The sequence below is a fragment of the Dermacentor silvarum genome, chromosome 11, assembly GCF_013339745.2.
Source record: "Dermacentor silvarum isolate Dsil-2018 chromosome 11, BIME_Dsil_1.4, whole genome shotgun sequence".
Classification (NCBI taxonomy): Eukaryota; Metazoa; Arthropoda; class Arachnida; order Ixodida; family Ixodidae; genus Dermacentor; species Dermacentor silvarum.
In genome coordinates, this window is record NC_051164.1 from 86547166 (window position 1) to 86574762 (window position 27597).

General features: G+C 46.3%; 1 protein-coding gene across 1 annotated transcript in view; it reads right to left on the reverse strand.

Moving 5' to 3' along the window:
- The window catches only part of LOC119433879 (uncharacterized), a 143820-nt gene that overhangs the window by 86339 nt on the left and 29884 nt on the right, over positions 1 to 27597 (reverse strand). Inside the window, exons 5-17 of the mRNA XM_049658367.1 lie at positions 25764 to 25976; positions 20885 to 21014; positions 19998 to 20103; positions 13050 to 13215; positions 11407 to 11493; positions 10569 to 10700; positions 9637 to 9840; positions 8491 to 8658; positions 7226 to 7308; positions 6147 to 6351; positions 4703 to 4904; positions 1841 to 1992; positions 599 to 715 (exon numbers count right to left, since the gene is read on the reverse strand). Of these exons, the coding sequence (XP_049514324.1) occupies positions 599 to 715; positions 1841 to 1992; positions 4703 to 4904; positions 6147 to 6351; positions 7226 to 7308; positions 8491 to 8658; positions 9637 to 9840; positions 10569 to 10700; positions 11407 to 11493; positions 13050 to 13215; positions 19998 to 20103; positions 20885 to 21014; positions 25764 to 25976 (1965 nt within the window). The remainder of the gene's footprint in view (positions 1 to 598; positions 716 to 1840; positions 1993 to 4702; positions 4905 to 6146; positions 6352 to 7225; positions 7309 to 8490; positions 8659 to 9636; positions 9841 to 10568; positions 10701 to 11406; positions 11494 to 13049; positions 13216 to 19997; positions 20104 to 20884; positions 21015 to 25763; positions 25977 to 27597) is intronic.

Below are 27597 nucleotides of genomic sequence, written 5' to 3' on the forward strand. Positions count from 1 at the left end.
ACAGGCACGAGCTTCGCCAATGTTCACAGGGAAGGGGATACATATTATACGCGGTTCTTAGCGCTGGTAATGTGGGTGAAGGCTAGCCTCAGCTAATATGTGACAACACTGTGACGACAATATGACAACTGTTGACGAGTATTTGACGAGATACGCCGTCTTTGTTCTATAAGCATCGCTATCATGCAACTCATCACTATCAAACATAACGATCATGCAAGCGCATATCAATGTCGCAAATTACGCATATTCAACCATACCAAGCGCTATTACTGAGTAGAACCACTTGCCACCTCATATTGATACCGAATTTGATTCAACGTCATAACTTCCTGACCACCCGCCTTCTTAGTTTCTTTTTTCTCCAGAGGTGTTTTCAACCAGTACAATAAAGATTTCGAGGTTCTACACTGACTTTTATCACGCACTAATATATTGTAGTCTACGTATTTCTCTTTGTACACGGATTATCTTTGTTTGCTCTTACATTCAAAGTTGGTCATTGTTAAGGTGTATTGATGTTGAGTTTATTCGACGCACGCACGAACCCATAATGAAACACGAGTGTCCCTCAGCACAAATTTAGCACTGTTCGCACCTTTTATGACAGCTGTAAGTGGAGGCGATCCGACGATGAGGGTAACCGAAGCCTCGCCGTACTCTTCGGGGTCGTAGTAGTTCGAGACGCGCAGCGTGAACGTCACATTTGTGTCCGCTGCGGTGAAAGAAAAAAGAAATCCCGAAGATCCTTCACATCTTCAAAAAAAGAAAAGAATTAAGTTGCGTCACGTGTGCATTAGTCTTAGTTCGTGTCTACAAAATAGAGAGACAAGAACAGTTTGCTTCAAGCGTTCCCGACAGTCCGCCTTGCTAACCGCTAGAAAACGCAGAGAACGATCATGGCACCCTCTAGCAGCACTGTGGACAAAAACTGGCGTAACGGCGTGGTCTCCGCGATCAGCTCCGGCAGCACGCGCTGCTGGAGCTGATAAGGATTACAGTGAAAACAGCGTACAACCGCCGTCCGACTTAGCGCGAACAATGAGCACGCGTATCCATCGGCTTAACTTTAACAAAGGCGGCTTGTAAGCAGAAAAAAAAAAAAACAGAATGCTCTCGAAGACAGTCGTGATAAGGCAGCCTATTCAAGATTTTTAAGCCAGAAATATCTAGCATTCTCCGCAGCAGAAGCAAAGAAAAGCTGAAGAGGAATCTCTAGCTCGAGACGAACTCTGATTTAAATTCCCACTCAAATCCACGTAAAACGCACAATTAGTTTTATGAGACAACCGCTGGAGTGATATCAATAAATTAGTTGCGTTTGAGACAAGATGTTAAATTCTAGGGACGGTAGAAGCAGAACTTGGAACTTCAACTAACATTCCCGAGAACTGGTGGGTTTAAAAAAAAATGGAAGCAGGACGTTTACTAAAGCCCGTAACGCTGCACTGAAAGACAAATATCGCAGCTCTGTGAACTGCACCGTTAGAGCATCTAAAGCGGACAAGGTTGAATTACGAATTTACGAACTTACGTGAAACTGTTATGATGTTTACCAGATGTATCGCAAGAGTCCTGCTCACAAGTCAGTGCTATATTTTAGGGCGGTGTATATAGTGCATAAACTTTGTCCTTTCTATAGATGTATTATGAGGTTCGGCTTACAGAATTGTGACACCTTTTCTCGGTGCAATGGTTGCTGAGAAAAACAATTTCTCAATTCCCCATGTCTTTAGATAGAAACTCCCGAGCTAATGCATTCTCCTAAGGCGTGTTGGGGTTAAGTACGAACAACGCTGTACGTTTGTGATGTGCCGCCACCGTTATGATAGAGACGTACCGGGCAGGTCGAATGGCCTGACCCTGTAGACTGGTGAGTTTTGGTTGCCGAAGTTGAAGCGCACCAGCGGGGTGTCGACCACCCACGTGAAGTCCAGGTCCTCGATGGTCCTGTTGCAGTCCGGCACTGTGGTCTCCGCGTAGAGGTACATCCTTCGAAGACGCCACGGTACGTAAATCGGTGAAATAAACATGTGCCGCACTACCAACATTTCCTGATCACCTTCAAGAAGCTTGACAGCTGCGTTAAATTAAATTTTAAACTCTGCAAGAACAAGTATTTGTAGACGTAGCGTCCGATCAGACGGACGTAATCAGAGACAACGTGATTATACAGTTTAAAAAGAATTCTGATGCTTTACGTTTCAGTACTACAGGAAATACCACGGAGGGTAGTCTGTAGCTAGTGTCTGAATATGCCAACAATATAACGGCTATGTGATCGATGGAAACTAAGACATATTTTATCGAGAAGGGCCTACACTATCAAGGGCACGCATTTAAGCCATGATAAAAGTGAGGTTATGATAACAGTGAACTTATCGCGCAACGTGGCAGGGATAAGTCGGCGCAGTGTAACGCCATGCCATCGTCGCTTCACGTGGTCCAAACAAGACGCAAGGTTCAAACGAAGATGGATGCATGAAGTGATCAACAGGGGCTGAGGAAAGAAATCGTGCAGAAGCCATAGAATATGATTTTCAAAGCGTGCGAATAGCCGAAAGCTTCGGGAAAGCTATTCGCGTTATTAAAGGAATTATGCACCCGAAGGCGCAAATTTGTTGTAGCGAGGATATCTAGGCAGCGTTTGTTAGTTCATCGCGTGATTCCGTAAAGAACGGAGCCGTTAACTCTTTCGTTACCACCCCAATAGAAATCGATCAACTTTATCGACAGTTTTTCTACACGTCGTTAAACATTTCCGTTGGAATTCTTCTACTAGCAACATCACGCACTGTCTAAACTGAAGACATAACTTTCACTACTTGTCAGGCAGATTGGGGAGTCTCGGAAAATAGAACTTTGACTGGAGGTATCGTCGAAACGAAAGCCTCCAGTGGCCCTAGCCCTCCTTCAATAAAGAAATGCAAAATTTGCGCTTTCGTCGACTCGGTAACATAACTTAAAGAAAATCAGCAGCAGTGAAGACAAATGCAGAAGTTTCTCATGCTGTCAATGTTCCGATTCGACGCATAGGCTGTTTTAACGATGTCTAAAACAACGGTAGATCCTCATAGATGCTATTTTGATAATTGTGCTCGACTAATATGAAGAGCGACTTCGTTTGCCACACCGTGGGTTGCTTTTACCCATCAGCACTGCGACGGCGTATGTTACAAATTATTGCGAGCCATCCTTCCTGTCCCGTGAGGTTTTCTCTCACACCAAAGGACGCATTCGATTTCAGGCCGACCTCCGGCAGAAGCATTGACTAGCTGTTGAACCTCTTAAATTTTGAACACCGCCTGTGCAAGTGCTTTTATTAATTACTGTACAATATTGTGCAGCGCTCCACATTATTGTACAGCACTGTACAGGAACTGAACGGAGCTTGTGGAGGCTCCAGCCAAGTTGAACGCGCACTAGACCACCTTGCTTGCAAAGAAAAGCTGATAGAACGCAATACTCAAGTATGAGGAGGCTTTCGCATGCCTGATGACCTGACAACCATTCCTTTGACAGCTTAAACAATGCAGCAAAGAACAACCAGGTGTCTGCTGCAATGAGTAAAAACATCATCATCATCAACAACAACAACAACAACAACAACACAACAACAACAACAACAACAACAACAACAACAACAACAACAACAACAACAACAACAACAACACAACAACAACAACAACAACAACAACAACAACAAATGATCCCTGTACAACAGGAAATTCATATTTGCGAAGTTACTGCTTTTCCGCATAGCATGGACATCACTGTGGCTACTATCGACGCCAACAAATATTCATAACCATTTGCTTGCATGATTTGACTTTACTAAAGTTGGGAACTAGGAACCAGGTGGATATTTTGTACATATATTGCTCATTTTTTGTTTATTCTCGGTACTTGTACTAAAATAGCAAATTATTTCTTTCATTCGTGCTCCTGGAGATGCCTCTTTGAAGTTTCCCACAAGAATTCTCAGAAAGTGTCTGAGCAATTATTACTGCTATGCATCCGTTCAAAGCACAAGCGATCAGGCTATAATTTTACGTGTCGCAATATACGATGCGACTGCAACGTCTCGAAATAAATTGGTGAAACATAAAAAAAAGCACCGAAAAGGAGCACATTTCTACACCTGTAGTGGCAGAACAGGTCGCTACACATGTACCATATTCACCCGATTAGAAGGCGCCCCCGAATCTAACGCGCACCCAATTTGAGCGGGTGAAAGTAATAAAATCAAAGTGAAGCTCAATGTATCATGTATGCCACCTAAGTAAAACGAAAAACATAGCATGCCCCCACGTTTACGAGCAGAAAAAAAAAAAAGGAAAACGAGACGTGCAGAATATATACCTTCACAAAGGGAATTTTTGTTTTTAATGAGCTTTCATAACGCAAGCGGCGCGTCGTTGTCGTTATTTTCGCTTCATTGGCGACAGATACCAAGCACACGGGGGCGGTATTCTCGAGCGATCACTCTTAGAGATGCTACCGCCACTCTCGCGCGAGACTCTGCTTCGGACTTGTCGAAGCGTGCGGCCGAATCGACTTCTCGATTTAGCGCGCTCTGGGGCTTGCCAGTATTCTCGCCAGGGTTTCGAGGTCTATAGGACCTTCATTTAACGCAAATAAAAAGAGTGAGAAATATAACGTCAGTACTCCCTTAAGAGGGATGCCTAGGCGTATGTCTCACTCGTTTTCGGGTGACACCTGCTGTCCATTCATCATTGCATCGGTGTAGATGACCACGACTGGAGCGTTGACGTCCCTGCGGATGACAGCGTGCAAGAGCTCGACCACGTTCTTACTGTCAGCCGTCACCTTGACCGTGAACCTGTACTCCATGTCAATCTCCAGCTCTTCGGCGTCCAGCTCCAGGAACGGCGTGTTTGTGCCTGCCGAGAAAGTTTTTGTTACGAGCAAAAGACGGGACGCAAAACCCCGACGCACAAATATGCAATAAACGATTCTTTCGCAGCAAGAAGCCCTTGATTATCGCACGAGCAGTGGTTTCAAAGATAGAAATGGCGAGAACGACAGAAAACATTTGGGCATTTTGCCCGAAGGGGGCAGCATTGACAGCGAGAGTAAAGTTTAGCGCTTGAACTATTCGGACAACAAGCTGGCGTGACGCAGCGCGCAACTGCTGTTGGGCAGAAGGAACAGCGCCCTGCCAGGTACCGGGCGTCTCAAAATGCTCGCGTGATGAGGAGCACCGCCAGGCGGCGTTGCAGGCGTAGCTCCTTGATGGTGCATGAGACGAGACCGACGGAAAACCGTCGGCATTAGTCAGCGTCCAGCGAAATATTGGGTAACGTTAGCTTGACGTATACTATCAATTACGTTCAGGCCAGTGTATTATGCACCACGGTGTAGTATGCAAACGGCTGCTCAGCAGGAGCGCCAGCGACCGCAGCGCCGCCGCTCGGCTCTATATACAAACGGTACAGCATGACAGCGGCACTGCGGTCAGACACCCTGCGGGAAAAAGAGAGAGAGAGAAAGAAAGAGAGAGACAAACTTGACTGGCGTGAATGATCTGGGCGGGCAACCTGTATTTTTCATATATAGGTCTTCAAAGCGGCGAGCAATTACAGAAGACTTTATGTAGTCGTCATCTCTTTCTGCCGGTTTGTAAAAAAAAATCACAGCATATCCACGAAGTGAATGATGATGAGTGGGCGAAGCACCGGGGGATCATTCGAGAGCGCGCGTCGGGAACGAGAGAGAAAATTACACCATCTTCCCGTAGGGGAACCCTGAGTAGTATGCGAAGCAGCCATGGGGTCGACTCAAGGTAGTTTTATCAGCTGTATAAACTTGGACATGCAGCAGCACCAGCAATGCGCAGAACTGTTGTCGACGCCGTCGGCGTTTTGCCCGCGTTCGCACCGAACGCGCGCAAAGTGGAACCGGAACCGGAAGTGGAACCGGAACGCCATCTAGTGAACACTTCATAAAACTACAGGTGGCTACATACTACATCGGAGGAAGGACAGACCCACGCCCTAAGGAGCTTCGCCCCTAAAATTGCACGCGAGGGCGTTCGCTTAGGGAATTTTGTGACCGACAGTACGTAGTGCGCTGCCTAAACATTCGTTAGTTTGAATACGCGACTTAATCCTGCACTGCCTCACCCTTGAGCTTGGCCTTGAGGTGGTCCTCTAGAGTTGCGGTGTCGTTCCGAACGGCTGACCACGCGAACGCCTCCACGGGACCAAGGGGCCACGTGTACTGCACGCTGAGAGTCAGCGTACCGCATCGCGGAGCCACGCTGGGCCCCGTAATCACTGCCGACAGAGCGGGGCTTTCCGACGCCGGCGACCGCTTGGCGTCCGTTTTCTGTAGGACGAGTAACAAAGCCGCCAATAAATTCCCTCCGTAAAAAAACCTAAACCCCACTTGCATAAAACAGCGGCGACTGAAAAAAAAAAAAAAAAAAAAGAACTAGCGATGGTAAGTTCAGGTACCTCTGGCACAAGGTGCCGCCTTACGTACACGCTCTCGCTTATCAACTGCTGCTTAATGTGCACGGTGACGAACTTGCGGTAGCGAGGCATAGGTGGTGAAGCCTCTGGGTTTGCTGCTGTGCGGTGTTAGCATACACTCGGCGAATGACAGCGGTTTCTTTCGTGATTTCGGTTTACAGCTTTGCATCCTTTTCGTTTTTCTTTTTTTTTTTTTGCGTGATCAGACATATGACACACCAGAGGCTTCATACAAGTTTACACGAACCAGTGCAAACACTAAGTTGCTATCACAATTAAAACTCCAGCTGGAAGCACCATCGGAGACATACACGACGCACAAGAGGCTTCAGAAAAGAGATTTCACGAACGAGTGCAAAGGCTAGCTAAGCCCGACTTGTAATCTAGTTGCAGCACATTTCGTACACTTTCAGCATGATTAACAAAGGGCACAACAACAAAGCAGGTTAGGCATTTTCGATTCTTAAATTAGTCTTTTTTCTAGTACGCAAATGCGAATTCGCCTTCTGATCTGTAAAGAAGTGTCAGATATGGGAACATGGAGTTCATCGCCAAAAACACATTCGACAAAAACAATCCCATATCGGCTCATACTATGGAGTACTGCTCAAACTTATCGCAATGTACGCGTTTCTGCTGTATCGTACAGGCTTGCAACTGGAGATGAATGTGGTTAACAGATGGAAATTCCAAATGACTAGACGAATAAAAGCAACAGGTCTACTGACCAGCTCGTCACCAACGTTCCAGGTGACTGCTTGCTTGTCTTCGACCACGTTCTCGGAGATGAGAACCAGCTTCACTTTGTCTCCTATGAGAAAATTGTCGTAGAGAGGTGCTTGAGCAAAAGGCTTCAGAGGCGCCGAGAGAGGGAGGTGGGGGACGCCAATAGCGACTGCACAGTAAGCGTCTAAATCAAACTTAATGATCGATAAAGCCACGCAACATATTTTCTTATGCGAGATGCACATTCGCGGTTAGAAACAAAGAAAGAAACAAACAAACGAACGAACGAACAACAGATGTTTGAATATTCACACTCGGCTAGAGCGAGCCGCTTACTTGCAGTTCACTTCTTACATTTATTGTTTGATTTATCAATTTATTGACTGCTTAACGAGCGAACTAATAGGTTACAGGGTAGGTATAATGACCGGTTAGCAGTATAGTTGGCTGTAATATGGGCGTAACGGCTACCAGCGCCATCTTCGGCGAAGTCGAATTGTGTGTTTATAACAGTTGACGTTCGCCGCGATGGTTCAGTGGCTGTGCCGTTCTGGTGACGAGCACTAGGGCGTGGGCTCGACTCCCAGCTTCGCCGGTCGCATTACAATAAATCATGAAGGCAAGAACACTTGTGTGTAGTGCTGTGGGTGCCCCATATAGAGAAACAGGGGTTCAAAATAATTGCAGTGTGCTCCAGCAAGGACCCACTGATTCTTTTTGCGTTACTTTCGGACCCAATGACCCAATGAAGGACTAGATAGACGAATCAATCAATAAATCAATGAGAATGCTTTATGATGATGATGATGATGATTCACACGTTTTCACGGCACAAGGGCCACGTTCGGCCATTGATTACTTTGAGTGATCAATGAAACGTCATTGAGTTGGTAAATAGAGATTCTAGCGTAAATTGATTATGCAGAGACTTTCAGCAAAACACGTCGGTGTATTGGGTCGTGCTACAAGAATGGTGCATAAAGCCATGTTAAAGGCGTGGAGATGATAAGAATACATTACGACACTATCTTATCGATTTATCACATTTGGTTTAAGAGATATTCGGTAAGCGTACATTATTTGGATTGGCTTGCTCGGAATTAGTGTCCGGTAAACTAAGCGGTTGATGGCGTAAACCCGTAAATGAATGATTGGTACACACACAGGTTGTTGAATAATGCATTGTATAATGAATTAACTGATTTAATGAAGTGTTCATTTATTGAACGATCGATCTGTCGACAGACTCAGGAGGTCATAAACTCACCAGAGGCGGGCTGGGCGAGGTTCACAACGAGTTGCTGCTTGGTCGCCCATCGGCAGTGTACGTTCAGAGGACCCAAGGCGCTCAGCGTATCACTGGAGAGTATCCGCTCGCAGCCGGAAGCGAGACACACGTTGACGGCACGGTCGAACAAAACCACGGCGCTACTGCCTTTTGAAGATGCAGAAGAAGAAAAAAAAACACAGAGGCGTGAGAACGCATGCCCTTACGATACTGAACACAAAGTTAAGTATCTGCAAGTTATTATCAGTACTAAGTGATCACGTGACTGCATGAACCCACGGCGACAGTCACAGCGCTTGTCGTGGTCTCGTAAAGTTGGACTTAACCAGAGGTCGCCCGGAGAGCTCGCGAGTGCACCCATGATTCGAAAAAAAAAAAAGCTAGTTTAGCCCGAAAGTGAAGCATTCAAAGTAATAGCCTGGTTCAACATTGCGCTCGAGCTCCTCACGGGTTGTAACGTGGGGCGACGCAGAACGTGAGGAAATTGCTGTTGCGGAGTAGTAACAGCGCCTTGGCCGAAACCAGATGTCTGAGAACGCTGCCGCGATGAGGATCGAATGCAGCGGCAGCTGCTGTTTACGGCGCGGCCGTGCGGGCGCCGTATCTTGACAGCAGCGATCTGCGACGTGACAAAGTGCGCTCCCTCGCGGGCCTCATCTTTAAAGCTATCTGCGATGTGGGCAAAGTACGCCCAGTGCCGGTAGCTTCTGATGCGCTGTGCTTTCGTCGTTTAGTTCGCGTTGAAGCGAGAGAGAACACGAAGGTCAACTCTATCGCTGCTGCTGCTGCCGGGCTTCTTCACTCCAGCGTTTTGGCAGCGAGTTTCCGCGGTCATCGAGCGAGATGTGTTCATGCTTGCCTGTGCGCGCGTGACGCCGTGCTTGTTAATTTAGTTAGTAAGCGAACGTTTGCAAGCTCATACGGCCGATAAAACTAATATTCCTACTTCGTAGAGCTGTATACTAATTTGCTATCGCAATCTATGCTTCGCCTTTCGGGCGAACCTGAGACTTTTTTTGACTCACTAAGCCTCTTTTCACGGTAATATTGGCTTTATTTAGTACTGCAGATGAGAAAAGTCAAACATTTTCTTTGTTGTCCGCATAAAAGCAGCAGACAACGCACCGTCGGCCGTGATGTATGACGCCTTGATCTGTGGCCTTGTCGCGTACAGCGACAGGTTGAAACCCGTCACCAGGGGGTGCTGCCCGTCGAGCGAAGGGTACACCACGAAGTCTCCCGACGTCTTCGGGAAAGGCACGCGGCACTGTGTGAACCAGGAGGGCGCCGACCCTTGAGGCGGTACCAGGACACGCTTCTTCACTCTGTCTGCAAGAGGAGAGGTCACACAGTCCATGAAGTAACGCCTTACGACCAGCTAAATTGCGAAACCCGCGCTACTATGCAAAGTCGCTCTTTAATGTTTCGAGAAAAGCTAGTTGCAGTTTTACACAGAATGATCCTTTTAGTGTCGCCACGTGTCACCAGGTGAATCCGGGTCGCGCATTTGCCGACTCTATCCACTGCAGCCACCGTAATCACAACTGAACTCGCATTTCCTAATGAAAGGAATCGGTAGCTCAAACCAGTCACAAGAAAGACAACGGGGCTTCGGCTATTCTCATGACCAGTTTATTTGAAAGAACAATATACGAGTACAATGGGCACCGAAGAGGCATGCGCCTACCTTACGGCAGTCTTATCAAACCACGTGGACAGTATGATTTACCGTCCCAAAAAGTTTGTTTAAGCATAGAATCCACAAGTCAAAATAGACCCCCCCCCCCCCCCCCCCACACACACACATACGTACAAGCACGGACGGACAGACGGACGGACGGACGGACGAACAAGGAGAAAGAAATACAACAGCCAACATAGTCGCTACTCGTGTCAACTGCATGGTCTCTCTCTTTCCCTTGACACTAGTGTTTGAAAGTGATTGGCCACTAAGTCGCCGGACTGTCGACACTATTTACAAACGCACAGGTTACAGACGTGCAGACGCCGCCTCGCCATTAACTCGTATGGCCGCCTGTATAGAAGGGAGCAATCACCTGATGGCACGAGGATGCAGTACAACGGAAACTTCGGGACGTCTCCGCCAGAGAAGGTGAGCGTGAGAAAATCGCCCTTGTTCTCCTCCCGGCGGTAGGGGGCGCTGGCGGGCTCCATTTTTTCAAAGGACACTGTGGGTACGAGAAGTCGGCGTTGACGGCCGGTTAGCTCTATACTTTCACTGGGCTCATGATGGTTATTTTTCGTAGCGGAATAACTTTAAATAAACACTAAAGAGAAACATAGAATTCTTTAGACTGATGAAGTATTATTTCAGATCTCTATTTCCGCTAATTTCATGATGACAGACTAGTTAGTAAACCGAAAATGAAGGCCGAACATTTGTTCGGCTACTGCATGTCTTGGTTACTTTTCTGAGAAGTAGGCAAGATTGGGCTGTATATTATAGATTTCGTGAGAATTTCCTTTTTACTTTGAAACCTGAGAGCTCTGGAGAGAAGGAATAAGGTGTCTTTTAATAAATTTTTTCGTATCCATATCCGTCTTGCGGAATTGTAGTGTTAAAGTCGCCGGGAAAGAGCGCTGGCCGATGGTGAAGAGCATACTTAGCGAGAATAACAAAATGTTTACAGTGAAAAGTCTGGCATAAGTAGTGAGAAAGAATTGTGCAGTGAATCTGATTAACTTGGCGCAAAGAAAACACTGAATCAAGGCACATACTACAAAGCAACAAACCACCGCTAGATAATCCAGCGTGCAAGAGAAAAAAGAAGTATTTTATGTTTGCATGGTAGCCGGTGCTCACTTGTACATCATTGCGCCTGCCCCTCCCCCCCCCCTCCCTCCCCCTTTTCCACCTTCTTCAAACAGACTTGCCTTCATTGTTGAATGCTGTGAGGATCGTGTCTGAGCTGTTGACCTCTTTGCCGATCCGTGAAAGTCGCGCCGTCACCACGTACGTTCCTGGAATTGTAATTTGCCACGTACGGCCGTTGGAATGCATTATGGATACGCTGTGCTGAAACTGCGAGAAAGACCAGTACCACACTACCAAAAAAAAAAAAAAAAGAAGAAGCGCCAGGCAGAACGTAACGGATGGCTACGCCAGGCAGGGGAAGTTAAAATCAAATAAGCTGCGGGGCGTTAGGCGTAACATTAAGAAACATGAAGACAGTGATGTGCACTAGATAGCAAATGGGGGTAGCCAATATTATAGTTGACATAAGGAGGAAAAAGGAGTTGGGCAAGGCCATCTAATGTGTAGATCAGATAACTGGTGAGATAACCGGTGGTCTATTACACTTTCAGAGTGGGTGCCAAGGGAATGGAAGCGCAGTGGAGGACGGCAGAGAATTAGGTGGCGTGATGACATTAGGAAATTTGCGGGTAATGGAAAGGGGTAGGGGTTGGTAAGCTGGCGCAAGATAAGGGTAATGGAGAAGGGTAATGGAACACACTCGCTGGGACAGCCCGTCTTATATACAGTGGACATAAAAATGGGCTGGTAATGAGGATGGTGATGATGATGATGATCAAGTTACATGGCATCCTGTATATCCAGACGCGCATGTGCCCTACATAAAAGGCACATTGGTCAGGTGCCTGAGCACATTATACATATACTGGGTATTGTGATCATGTACACGAGCGTCTAAAAATCCACATTCGCTGGCTTTATATAGCAGCAAGCGGTGATGAAGTCGTAATCGTGATGATGGCTTCTCCCGTGTCAGCGTCCTCTGCGCCAATTTACCAAAATACATACCAGCCCGGCTGACTCAGAGAAAGACAGAATAATTATCGGCATACAAGATACTTGCGGCGAAAGAAATCAGCTTCCGGAAGGTCGTTTGGAGCCAGAAGACAAAGTTTAGGCAAGTCCATGTACTATACCTGCCATTTATGGCTGTTTCTTTCAGGCTAAGAGTTTCCTCGGCTTCATAGTGATAACAAAACAGGACGTGGCGAGCATCGCATATAAGTCAAAAGTACATAGTCGACATATAAAGTTCAGCTTCCAATGAGGGCGAGGCGAAGGAAATGTGAGAAATACTTTAGTGGAGGCTGGGGATCTGGGCCTAAGCCTTAAGTTCGACTTGATTTTTCCGATTGTTCCAGCCAACAGTGAACAAGAAGAAAAAAAAACTGAAAGAAGGAACAAAGAATATTGCGCACTGTAAACTAATGCACACCCTTAAAAGTGAACAAGTGTGTAAATCAATCTATAGCTCACACCTTTACACCCTTTTTGGGTGTCAGGGTGTGAGGTATAAACAGTTACACCCTCATACATACAGAGTTACACACTTATCATACAGAGTTACAGCCTCATTTACACCCTTTAAGGGTGTAAATTATTTTAGAGTGTGGGTATAAAAGTAAAGAATAGAAAATGTGAAATACGAAAAAAAAGAAGCTATGACACTAACACAGCCTATACAAGGAAAACGGAAATTTGCGAACGGAGTAAGCTGCACAGGATTTGGCGAACTCCTATACGTATTGTGTGGCGTTTGTACCTTGAGGGAATGCCCTGGGCTGACAGACGAATATAGTGCCGTTGCCGCGACCGGCGGCCGTGATTGGCGGAGGTGGCTCGCCGGACTCTGTCGTGGCTGCGTCGCGCCGCCGGAACACGCAGAGGACGTCACGTGACTCGCCACTGAAGGCGCCCTCTAGCGTGACCTGAAGAAGACAAGCAAGATTGACTCCGACAAGCGTGAACAAGCGAGGCGGCTAAGGTGACAGTGGCAGAAAATATCTCCCAGCCAAAACTGTTGCTATTGTTAAGGTAAAAAAATGATTTTTTTTATTTCTCTTTTTTTTTCTTCTTTAGAATGTCACTATCCAGCGTGCTTAGAGGGAAATCAATGGGTACGCTAAGTTGTATTAATAAATTACGTAGTAGATAGCTAAACGCCCACCGTGACAGGGAGTTAGCCAAAAAGACGCAGAAACAAAAAGACACGTGACGACGCGCATCCTCTTTGATGTTTCCGCATAAGCTCACTGTGACGTCACAGATTTCGACAGAAAGGTCGCAGAACGCCACAGTCACTGAGCCCACGCGGCGGGTAAGACACCAAAAAGTATATCACGTTGAAATTTTCAATATAGTCGCTCGCTTCATTTACGAAACCATTACTCCTCGAAATTCCTTAATTCTCTTCGGATTATTCTAAATCTCTGTATTATTTTTTATGTTTCAAGGGCAACTACGCGCTCGCCTATACATTATTATCCGAAAGTTTGGATTTGATTTATAACATATTATTCACTTCACAGTGGTGGAACAGCCATTTCCCCTTTCGGCGCAAGTCCTGGCGTAGGCACAAAGCCGATTTGGCGCTGCAGCAAGTACTTTTGGCGCAGGGTACAACGCACGTATGCTTACCATATACCACGCACATTTTAACTGATATAGTCGACATGTTGCGGAGACGGGTTTGCGCGAGGTCAGGAAAGCACGCGACATTCCTCCATACCGCTACGCACAAAGGGCGCTACGATCGGTTTCATCGACTCTCCGATACGGCGCAGATCGTCAACAAACGCGGGTTTATTAACCCAGGATGCAACACAGTGCGACAGTCACGGCTTGTAGGCAAAGGCCGATCGAGTACGCGCGCCTGCGCTGAACATCACATCATGCAAAACACTCATGTCATGCCATGCCCATTAGGGAGACGCAATAGGGGCTGCAAAGGTTTTGCGCCGCGCAAAGAAATAGCGTCAGCGCTACTGCGCAATGCGCGAGACGCAAAGAGGGTTTTGCGCTTGCGTCGATCGGCGACGCTATTTCGCCGACACAGCGCAACGACCCAAACTCGACGCAAAAGTTTTGCGCCAACAAACATGGCGACACCCATTGAAGTGGCGGCTCTCGCCAAGTAGCACATTCGAATTCAGTCATCGTAAATCTACGGGGCTATAAAAAGCAATAAACAGTGTCGTAGGTTCTCACTTTCTCATTTGATTCAATAAAGCGCCGCACAGCATGGAAAAGTTGTGCAAACAAATTTTACTTTTGCACTTTGGCAATTTTTGCATTAAAAACGTTCTTGCTTCCCTGCTCAACAATATGCGGCCGCCGCAGCTGCAAGCGAAGCCGCGGTCTCGAGCTCAGCGGCGCAACGTCATAGCCATTGTATGCTACTCCGGCGGTTCACGATCTTCGGGACGCACAGATAGCTAAGTCGCAAGCGCGAAATGGCGTTACGAAAATCTGTCGCAATATCTGGTGAAGGGAAATGAGCTCAAGAATACATTCAAAACGTAACTGTACAACGCACTTAGGCCAGCGACGAATACTCGCGCGGTTCTCGTTTTCTGTGTGTTCACGCTGAACAGTTACAACGCCAAAATTACCAACCCGGCTCATATCCACGCGAGCAGTAAAACTGGTGGCACTGTTATCAATCATAATCTATTCCCTAACTAAGACATGAGGAAACCGACATGTGCTCGCTGATACGTATCATTCTAAACTATATGCACCACGTGCGATTCTGCACCACGCGCAGCGGCTCTTTTTGCAAAGCGCTGTTATCACCCATAAACATCAAAAACCTTCCCTTTAATCCTAGAATGCGACATCCTCCTTCAGCAAATTCCGCGATACCACGCGGGCTCGATGGACACCGAAATGAAGCGCCAGCAAGAAGGTATAGCGGCACTACACGACTACTCCGTACGTACGTCAGAGAAAAATGCGCGAATGACGAACCAGACGACTCCGACGGGCCCTTGCTTCCTTCTATGATTATGATGATGATGATAGCGTGTTGTTGGTTTGGATTTAATTTTTGCTAGCTACGAAGCATTGACGGAAGGAGAGTTTCGCTCTTATGCATGCTTTGGCGCAGGCTCGACGCAATTTTCCGCTAAAATGCCATTTTGGCGCAGGCTGGCGCAAAGCGCCACTTTTGGAGCAGTTTGGCGCAATTGGCCCAGCTGTTCCATCACTCACTTTGAGTTAATGTTAATACCACTGTTTTTGTTTTTTGTTTTTTTGCTAATACTCCTTAGTGGGTGAGTTTCACTGCTCGAAAGCAATAATAACAAGTCACGTGGCCGAGTTCCTACTTTTTAGAAACGAGATCTATTTTGCCCGTAGAAAAGGAAAGTAAAATTTACACGGCTTGTCCTGCTTAGTAATCTCCATCGATTGTAAGCTCCGAACAGAAACAATTCATAACCGTCGATACGGCTTTGTTGCCCTGTGAACTGGGAAGTTCCGGTCGCCAGGACGTCGTAAATCAAAGGGGTGACCTAATTTCGAACGTCAGCAACGCGGCATGCGAGTTCGGCGACAAGCTACTCTTATCGGCTTCCCGTACTAGACGAAGAAGCCAGTAATACATGTCCAGGCCAGCGCCCAGGTGAATCGATATGGTGGTGGCCCCGCGAACTTTAGTTCTACTCGACCCGATGCAGAGAAGCTAAGTACTCGTGTATCGACGTGAGCACGTGAGAGCCATGAGCTCATTGACTGCAAACTTCACCGAGCTGCCGGCGAGTAAATGGTTCGTCTACACGTATGCGAGTTGGATGGAATCTCGGCCGTGATCGCAAGCAAGAGCATTTCGCAAAGTTTTTCTTTGTTCGATGAAGAGTCTTTCAAGACTCCCTCCGCAGTGTCAACCTACTTACCGCAATCGATTGATGATGGTCTTGCTGGTGGCTCGTCAAATCCTGTTATCCGTAAACTTAAGAGACTCTTAGCACTTTAAGTACAGTCAACCACAAAAGTTTGCGGACCACGCGAGCGCGTGCCAGACTGCCTATCCGCGCCACCTAGCGGTACGCCACCTAGCGGCGACAGGGGCGCTCTCCCGGATATGAGCCCTCTTGGTACTCGCCTGCCTGTTAATTTTTTATTCCCGTGCATGACATTGTTAGTTCGTTGTGTTGACGCAGAGCGCTGTCTGCGATAAGACCGCCACATATCTGGCTTGATAGCAGTATCGGAGCAATCACTGCAACCTTTGTCGACTGGTGTGCCAGTGGGTAGATAAGTTTCACGAAGCGCTGCGACGATTTTTTTACGCGACGTTTACTGGCGCACTTTGGTTGGCAGCATCTTGGTCCAATGAGTGTTGCTGCTTCTGCGTCTTGAGAGAAAGGGTAGGGAGGTGTTTCACTGTCATCAAAAATAAGAAAAAGCGGATGCATAGAAAATTTTCTTTCACACATAGGCGCATCTTCGCATCAGTCGCTGAAAACGTAGTAGACTTGCTTCAGGCCACGTGGTGATTGCCTATTTGGAAAGATGCCGCTGCGTGTTCCACTTGACGAAAGAAGGCACATTGTGCGTTTATTTATAGAGGGAATACCTCAGCGCGAAATCTGCCGCCGAGCCAACAGGAGCCGGACTGCCGTGAATAGGATTATTCAAGCTTTCCGCGACGATGACAGATTCACAGATATGGAGCGCAGTGGGCGTCCAACTGCCACGACTGAGGAAGAGGACCGTCTGATTACGGCCGCCATCGTGGCTGATCCTTTTCAAAGTGCAGAGGATATCCGAGAAGCGCTCTCGCTCACGGTATCGTCTGAGACTGTAAGAAGAAGGCTGAGTGAGCTTGGCATGCAGTCTTTCGTAGCAGCACAGAAGCCCTGCCTCTCAGACAGCCAGCTACAAGAACGACTCATGTTCGCTACAGCAATGAAAGATTGGACAACAGAGAAATGGGGCGATGTCATCTTTAGCGACGAGTCAACTTTTTCCACGCGCTGGGACCAACGGAAGCGGGTTTGGCGTCCACTAACTGCAGGTGTGTTTACAGTGTATTGGCAGATAATTCACGAAGCTAATTCTGCATCACAACATGTTTCACGTAAAATGAGCTTTTGGACATTACGAGATTTTTCTGTAGTGGTATTATGTTGAAACATTAACGATTGTTTCATAGTACTACTTACTCTGAAGCTAATTAAAAGCTGCCAGTGGGTCTTTCAGTACTATCTAATGATGTTTGCACGTTTTCTATTGCAACTCTATAACAGCATTATAAAGTTCATACGCAAGAGGAATCACAACATTTTTAGACGCGCCGCTGGAACCCAATTGTATGCTATTTCTTGCAGATATCTGCCTAATTACACACAGAGTGTTCTATCCAGTGGACGGTGTTCCGTGAGCGTGTGGGGAGCAATCAGCAAAGATGGCCTTGGTCCCCTTGTGCGTCTGGAAGGGCCCTTCACTGCGTCACGGTACTGCGACGTCATCACTAGACACCTCGTTCCGTATGCGCTATTTTTTTCAACACGACCGCAGCCCGATCCATAAAGCACGTATCGTCCAGTCATTGCTAGAAGAACATGCTGTTTGCCAGCTTGAGTGGCCTCCTTGTGGCGCCGACTTGGATCCCATAGAAAATGTCTGGGGCATGTTGAAGAAACGGCTGTCCACACGAGCCAACCGCGGCCGCACGGCCGATACGCTGTGGCAAGCGATCGCACAAGAATGGGAAAGCCTGCGCGGTCGACCGGAGAATACTGAATCTTTGTACGAGTCGATGCCCACACGCATCAATAAGGTGCTAGAAAACGGCGGATATTTCACTTCCTACTAGATCATTGAGAGACCTATGTTTCATGACACTTCTGTAAATGTCTTGTGAATAAATTCATCCCCTTCAGACACGAATTATGATGCACTGTCTGCAAATGCGTCAAATGCGCATGGCATCATTTCAAGACGCTCACTATTACATTCCAAGAAAGAAGACGAAGCAATGTGCTGTTTTGTGCGAGTTTCAGTAAAAAAATTAATTAGCGTATAACTCATTATCTAATTATTCTGAAATCCGTCAGCTTCAATGCTTGCATAAAAAGAATCAACTATTAGGCCCGAAACGCATGCACACTTGCTTTTTCGGTTGTATTCGTGTCGACCGGAGAAAAAAAATACTCTTGACGTTGGTCTTGGAACGCGGCACGTCGAACGATTGTCTAACATGGTAGTGTCTCCAGCAAAGTGATCATCTGCAGCAATACGCAGGACAATGAAGTTAACTGACCGCTAGTTGTCCCATCAGGAAGCGGACACGAATGTGCACACTGAGTTTTAGGTCATTTGAAGAAACACGTGGCGTGGGACGCGCCTCCGAAGTTCGAGTCCCCAAACGAGGACGCCGTGTCGCAAAGGGTTATAAAAAGAGTCATCGCACCCCATTATTTCTTATTTTTCTAAATGTAACCACTATAGCAGCGCGGTGGTTCGGGCTTTGCGCAGCAAAACCTGGGCGCAGGCGATCAAATCCCGGCCGCTACTGTCACTTAGCGATGGGGGAGGAACGGAAAAATTCTGCCTACTGACTAAGCATCTGTGTCCCATGGCTGCCTCACCGCTCACTCACGCACTCACGAAAAAAAAAAAGACAGCGTGGCTACGCGAAAATAGAACTGATAACAGCCGAAGAATACGCTGTCTGATTACTTGTACTGATATTCTGCTCTCAAAATATAAGCAAGTAGCCCTGGCTAACAAAGAGCGCGTCACGTTGAAAGAGATAGGTAGAAAATATTTGCGCACAGTGCGAAAATAGACAGGCCATAGATTTAAGGAGGGATGCGTCTTCAACGTAGCGCTGCTGTCGATCGCTGGTGACGTAGCGGAAGTGTCGCGAAGAGGCTCTTGGCCACGCGCTCGCGTGGTCCGCAAACTTTTGTGGTTGACTGTACATTCACTGAAACAGCGGCACGATGAACGGCTAGATTGCTGTTTCTACAGCACGCTTTTTTCTTTTTGTCAAATGTGTTCTCACTGTACAACACGTGACGAGGTTTAATCAATCTCGTTCACGGATCCATGAAATGAATTTGGTGATCTTATGTACAAAGTGTGTTCTTGCAGCTGGACATTGTCGAAGCAATCAATATATGGCGCGGAAAGCATGAGCGCCTCCCAAGCACCGCCGTAATGAAATCGCAAACGTCCACCGATAGTTTTAGCTTGTTCGTGAACTTATTACCGTCTGTAGGCATACCTGTTTACCGGAGATGCGCATGGCTGCAGCAACACTGGTACATCTTTTGATGCAGAGCCTATTCAAATACACGGAAAACTCGGAGATGCTTTGAGACAACCGCGAGACCGCTTCGAATGAAATTTGTTAAATTTAAGAGAAAAAGTTAAATCCTAATGCATGGCTGTAGGTAACGGGTTGTAACAAGTCGAAGTAGTGGTGGTCGAAGTAACAAAAGTCGAAGACACGAGTTAAAGGTAGTAGTAGTATTCACGGTAAAACTAGCGTGCACACAGAACGAAGAACACAGGCAGTTTTAACCTGTCTCCTTCGTTTTTCGTGCATACTAGTTTTACCATGAGTAGTCACCAACTTGCCCAGCTTCAGTTCTTCTGCAGTAGTAGCTGAGCAGGAGGAGTAGCAGAAGAAGTAATTGTAGCGGCAGCACAACAACGCTAATAACGCCGACGACAAAGAAAGAAATGACTGCCGTACCTGTACGTCCACGTCAGCGGGTACCGCGGACGGTCGCACGGCTTTGAGAACGAAGCACGTTGCACCCTTGCCGTTGCACACACCACACTCGTCCTTCTCACCCTTCCTGAAAAAAGAAATATTATGCAGATCCAACTCACGGGTTGGAACCCCTGGAACTCGAAGCATTTGTGAAGCGCTTACTTAAATTGTCATCTATGCAACGCGTCTAATGCGAAGCTTATGTTTATGTGCTACACCGTTCACAACCTAAGCGGAAATACAAACATCGTTTCATGCGAGACGTCGACGCAGCGATGTCATGAGCACCATGGTGAATGTTTGCCGAGGATGCAGTGGTGAGAACAGGTGCGTATACTGAGAGAAGTACAACTCGAAAGACAGTGGTAACGTTTACTATTCTTTTTTTTCTCCGGTTTCACTCGTGTCCTAATAGAAACGGGCGCGCGCGCGCACACGCTCTAGCGCGAACTTGGTCCCGCATGCACGTGATACGAGGCAAGACGGTAGCAGCCACGGTCAGGAAAATCCGGGAGCGTTGGCATAAGGCTTCCCTTTCAAAAACGAATATTCCACGCAGTGTGGAAATCGACTTTACGCGAAGCATTCTGCAGGTATAGCCGGCTACTCGGCATCGGTTTGGGATTCTGCAAAGCGTAAATAGACGAAGCAACTTGTTTACGTAAGGCGAGGAATTCCGCGTGCGACGCGAACGTGGTGGCAGCAGCAAGGCGACAACGACGGCGACAGTAAAAATGGCGGCGATGGCATGACGAGTACTTTATTGTACTCCGGCGAACGAAACCTTACAACGCGTCCTGTTACGACCTGGGTCGGTCCCGAAGGCGGTACAATGTCACATAACGTCTCAGAACGCTATCACTCACCCGTCACAGAGGCAAGGGGCCTTGGACGTCTTGCAGTTGCCGCAGCTGTCCAATACGTCGGCCTTGGATACGGTTCCGTTGCCACCGACGCAACTGCCGCACATGACTGTAGCCTTCTCTCGAGACATACCTTAGCAATGTTAAAAGCGAAACAAAAAAGACGAAAGTCGCAAGTGCTCTGCAAGAAAAGCATGGTAGTATAAGCTTGCAATGCAAAAACGCCAAATTGACGACAACCTCAGCGAGAGAACACTTCCCTCAGCAAAAAAGCATGCATCGTAGCCGGCTGCATATCAACAGAAAGTCAATCGAAGGCAACAAAAAGTTTGTGAGAATTTTGTAGACTCCGCCCTATGCGATAGGTGACTGTCTCAAATACTAGACCAAGTTTCCAGTGCCAAACCCGTTGTGAAATTGCTTGTGTGCTTGTGACAGTTGAGTGCAGTGGTCCTTAACTTGGTTTGCTATCGGTTTGTGATTCCCTTTAATTTAAAAAAAATAGTACCACTTGAGATTTTTTGACAGTTGGTACCTAAGAGGCCTATCTTGCAAATTTTCTTCAGTAAATAAAAGAAGTCAAACAACAACAACAACCTAAGGGATACCATTCAGTGGAACGCCACGGCCTCGGCCAAAATCATTTCATGACCCTTACATTAAGCGTTCAAGTCTCCTACCGGCATTCTCCTCCACACCGGGCCGCCATACAAAGTCTGTAAGGCGCACACTTTAAGACGCCCACTGTAAGAAGCCCAGCCATAGATTGGGGAGCAAGACGGACATCACCGCGAAGCAAGGAACCAAAGAACCATACGCAATTATTATGAACGTGAGTCACTAATACTTTGCATTGATGTTCTTTTAGCGAAATTATCGGCGTGCACGCTCCGATTCGGTTACAGACGGCCCCAGCTAGACAGCGGATCGAAGCTCGCCGTCGATCGCAACGCCATTTGGCAGTTGCTGTCGTTCCTGAAATATGATACACATCCACTGAAGCATTGAGTTCCACAATAAATATTTCTGTACTTTTGGCTATGAGCCAAAAGCAGCGTGGTACGAATAAACGCAATAAAAATACTGCGAAAAAAAATTAAGCAGACGTTGAAATGCAATAGTTTAGGAGCAAAATTAGTGCGTGATAGAGTAGTCGGACGAGATGAACGCACTTTTAATAAAATGTTTAGAAGAGAGAAGCTTCACTGACGAACATAACAACCCTACACAGAGAAATGCAAGTAACAAGTCCCCTAATAGTGTTACCACGAGCGGCACTAGAAGTACGGCCTAGTACTTAGGGCACTCACCTCATCATCACGCGGGGAGGTGATTACGAAACATATACAACAACCAAACTGGCACATAATGATTGCTAGGGCAAACATTACACGGCCGCGACATGAACGACATGACGGCGTAAACAAAGGAGACACTGCAAACGGGACAGATCAGGTAGTCTCAAAAAGAGTTATTGCATTACTTGCAAAAACCATGCATGAGATTCAATTGCCATTCTATAAAAGCTTTATTGACTGCGACAGAAAATCAATAGAAACTCAACAAAAATATTTGTAACGCGCGTTTCGTAAGAAATTAAATTTTTCGAGTAGCCGGCTCTAAAAAGGACTATCTTTCCTATCCACTCGATAAAAAGTTTTCATTGAACAATTCCCCAATCGAAAAGAATTTGAAATTAATGGAATAGCAATAGGAAAGCGGGAAATGCATGCAGCTGCAATGCAAATGTTGGAATTTATGGAAATCGAAACTTTATTTAAGCGTTTAATTAGGTGCTATACAACTAACGGCGACGCACGCAAACTTCATCCGATGCAACGTGCAATCTTATGCAAAGTTTCGTACATCGCAGGAAATTGATTATACCGTCAAAACATTCCTGTAGCTGAGGGCACTCGTGTACAATGCGTGGCTCTAATTCCGCATTCAAATGCGTTTCGATAGAAACTTTATTTACTGCAACAGAAAAGCAGTAAACACGCCTCAGAATTTCTATAACGAGCTTTACAAAGAATAAAATTATTGAACGTAGTTCTGCTCAAAAGTGGAATACATTGTACTCAATGAGTTTCATTGAACAATCCCAATATGAAAAAAAAGTTGGAAGAAATATAGCAGTGATAGACAGACAGACAAAGAACTTTATTGAAGGTCCTGAGAAGCTCCGTTGCCCATAGAATAAAAAAAAGTTATCATGGGCGACGTTTGATATCCTGTAAGTAATCGAATATAGCATCAAAAGCACCCCTGTACGTGACTTAGAAGCGCACTCGTGTAATGGGCGTGACTCTTCTTTTTTTTTTTGTCTTAATTTTTTCGCTCTCAATTCCCTTTGAGAGTCTATCGCCATTGTTTGCTCACGGGAGTCGATCGCGTTGTTGGCAACACGACGCTGCAGTGGACAGGCCCAGGTCCGCTTCTTTTTTCGCGCGTAGTAAAAAATACTGCGAAAGAGAGGGAAACAGACGAACCCTGGGCCCGTCTCCAGCCGAGGCTTTCTTTACAATATTCTTTTAATATTTATTATTTTTTAATATTCATTCAACGTATACGCCACGGATGAGAAATGTTGCCCGGGAGACCGCGAAAAAAAAAATTATTGAGCGCGTCGCGAAGCGCGACGGATCGACCACTGTTTAAAGAACCGCGGCTATCCCGTACACGCATGCATGCACTCTAAGAGCCCTGGTTCTTGTGTGGGTGTGTGTTTATTACTATCCTAGAATTTCAATTTCCGCCGCTGTACTGCTCCGCATTAAAAAAAATTATATTTCGCCTCAATGCCAGTCGTCGTGGTAACGTTGGACTACCGTGGTGATTTCTCTACGTACGGGCGTTTCGATTTAATTCTTACGAGTGTATGCAAAGAAACTTGAAAAAAAAAAAAAAGGGGGGGGGGGGGGTAAGAACATGTGCAGTGTCACATAAAGAAAGTCAAAGGGAAGCTGAAGCACTTTTCAGAAGAATTGAGCTTTCAAGCGAATTATTATAGTTTTGCACCCCATGAATACGAAAATCATAGTTTAACAGGCCACAAGTCACCGCAAGTCGCTTAAATTTGGCAGGAAAATGAACAGCAGCGTCTGGCTGGAGACACCGCGTGTCGGTTAACGGGTTCCGATGACGAAGAATATTGTGACGTCATCGTCGGTGTCGGCGAGGCGCGTGATTCGAACAGAGCGTTCACGTGACCCCCGGTGTTGACGTCATTCGCGCTCTCGGTTTTTCGCACGGCTCGCGAGAGAGGGGGTAGGGGTGGGCGGAGCTTCGACGAAAATTTAAACAGCCGATCGGGGCGCTGCTACGCGCATAATCGAGAGAATAACTTCAGGAGTTGAAGTACACTGTGGCAGCCTTGCAAATCACCGTAAGTCTTCCAATTCTAAAACCTCTTCAGCTCCCCCTGAGCCACAAGATGCCTCTGGTGCCTATATGACCGGTTGTGATTGACTCAGCGATGAACGCTTGATTGTGGGTGTACCCTAAAGTGTGAAATTCTCTCTTCCTTCGCGTGTTTCAGTCCCCTTTCCCCAGTGTTGGGTAGCCTAACCGGGTTCAGCCCGGTTAACCTCCCTGCCTTTCCCTTATGACATCTCATATTCATTTCTTCCTCAAACGAGCAAAGATTGGAATAACTTACCCGCATCACTTGCAAGCATAACTGACACCAATAACTTTAAAACCACACTTCAAAGTTTCATTTTATAAATTTATGTTGCGATTGCTTGTTCTGCATAATATCTGTTCTTATGCCATAATTTTAAGTTATGGCTCGTATTTTTATATGGTATGTCTTTTTCTTCTCTTTTTCTTTTCTTTTCTTTTTGTTACGCCATGTATTTTTGCTACGCCTTCCAAGTTTCTATTTACCGTTCTTATCATTTTGTATACCATGTTTTGCGATGTTCTGCCATGTATTTTCCGTGTATTGCATCAAGTAATTATCTAACACTTCCAGGACAATTCTTTTTTATTCTTTTTTGCCTTCCTTCCTTATTTTTTTCTTGTTCTTTTTTATTAATTATTGATAGCCACGCATTTATCTTTGACGTTTTCTTGAAAATTTTTTGCTTATTTGTACTTGTATTTATTTTCTATAATCAACGATTGTGTGATTTGCCTCTGTATTTACCTTGCCCCTCCCCTCTGCAATGTACAACTGTACCTTGAGGGTATAATAAATAAATAAGTAAATAAATAAATCTCTCTCTCTCTCTCTCTCTCTCTGGTGAAACCTATGGAACAACCACCTATATGTGCATCGAATGTGAAGAACCACTTACGATAACTTACATTTTAATTACGTGCCGTGCGAAAAACACATTTTCACGAGTTGAACAGGCGAAAGATACCCTTGTACCGCACCTTAATTTCACGTGAGAACGCATTTTATTTCATAGGCTAACGTCGCTGATTTCTTGAAAGAAAGTGCCGCTTTTTTTTTAAGAAACTGTCTGTAGTGATGTTAGTATGATCGCTTACACTATTTGATTAATATTATTTCTATGATGACCCGCCGCGGTGGCTTAGCGGCTACGGTGTTGCCCTGTTAAGCGCGAGGTCGCGGGATCAAATCCCGGCCTCGGTGGCCGCATTTCGATGGCGGCGAAATGCAAATACCCTCGTGTGCCGCGCATTGGGCGCTCGTTAAAGATCCCCTGGTGGTCGAAATTAATCCGGAGTCTCCCACTACGGCGTGCCTCGTAATCAAATCATCGTTTCGGCACGTAGAACCCCAGAATTCAATACAATTATTTCTACGATTTCCTCTGGCAAACAAACAAGCAAACAACCGAACAAACAAACACTAACGAATGATGTTGTGGAAAGACGAAGGGAGGAAGTGGTTGATGCACGGTACCGGGTATACGACAGACTCCGAGGCAGTCCTTGTAGACGCTGGCGTCCTTGGCGACCGGAGCGCGGACGCAAACCCCGCACGAGTCTCTGGCGTATGGCGGAGACGTAGGTCGGGCCGAGGTCGAGCCCTGACTCGCCAGGCAGATGCCCCGACAGTCCCGGTGCTGGGCTAGCAACTCTTTGTCGGCCGCGTACACCTTGCTGTGCTTGCCGTCTGCAGCGTGGGGGACCGAACAACGACGGACAAAGGGAACACGTTGGTGGCGCAGAAGTGGACACAGCCAGACTGTAGTTTGTATATCCTCTTAGGCCGTAGTCTGCGGAACTGTGCACAACAAGTTGACACCAAATTCGTGAAATTGGAAGAAGCAGTTAAAATTCCTAAACCTTACGAAACGTTCGGGACAGTTGGCAGGTACGCACATATTCCACCCATGTAGCTCCGCTGCAATATACGTTCAACATCAGGACATCTGCATTATTGCTTTCAGTTCACCCAGATACAGCGCATCGTCACTCTTGCGATAGCATCGCAGTTTTTAAATTTTAGGTTATTTAGATTAAGTAAAGCAATCATTGCTTACAGATCGCATTACTCAAACGTTCATTCGATAATTTTTAACAGAGAACTACTTGTTAATCACAATGCAACTCGGTTTGCATCAGCGAATAACTTCCTTTTAGCTAAAACAGGAACTAATTAGGAAAATTCATTTCTTCCTTCTAAGCATTGTCCATCTGGAACTCTATTCTGACTTACACAAAGTCGTCTCTTATAAAGGCGGTCTTTAAAGAGTTTATCTTTGCTTTTTTGCAATCATATTTTGCTGGAGTGTCATTTAATGTGATTTGGGTCTTTGTTTTTCTATTTGCAATCTATAGTTCTGAATAACATTATGTTATCTTACCTTTTTCTTTGTGTTAGTACTCTGATCTTGTTACTCTGATCTCACTGTCGCATTTGCTTTAGCCTGTCTGCTTCTTTAGCTTTAGTGAAGACTCAGACTAAGAGTCGTTAAGAAGTAAAATATATCACACTCTCTCTCTTTCTTTCTTTGTACAGGAGGTCCCCTCACAGCCCAGACCTCTAGGAATTACTCCTGTGTTAATTATACAAGACTGAATGATCACTATGCTTATTAATATGACTGGGAGTTAAAACGTGTCGTATAAATGTGAAACATTTCTTATCCACCCTGTGCTGCAAGTTTGAATAACACCCGTACGTAAAGCGCGTGAATAGTATTGCCACGTGCTTTCGCTTCTTAAAAGATTTTGCTTAGATTTTATTTCAGAAGCTTCGATAAGCCGGCAACATAAAACAGCATATCACAATCATCTGCCGCAGTGGCGTACCTTGCTAAGCAAAGGTTCGGTATTCTCGATCGAGGTGGTATCATCACCTTCGCGAGATTTCGCGGGACGGCACCGGACGCGTCGAATTAGACACTCGAAAGCATTCCTGGAACTGCGCTAAGACCGTGAGCTCGGTACAGCGGCCCAAACGCTGCCAGCCGTATGCATCGTCGCGTCCGGTGCCGAATGACGCGAAACCTCGCGAAAGTGAGCGATCGTAACCTCGACAGCACGGTGACTAGAGTAGCGATAATTTCCACTCGGCGAGACAGCCGACGAGGACAACACGGGAAATCACGGGGGGTATAGGCAAAGAAGAAATCGCTTTAAAGAAAGAAAAAAAAGAACTTGCCGGGCTTGAGTGCGGTTAAACCAAGTTCGTCTAGCGATAGCGCGGTTTTTCTTGCTTTGGGAAAGGACACAAACGCTGCTCGGCGTCGTCAGCAACTACCGCATCTACAAATGCACCACAAGACAAC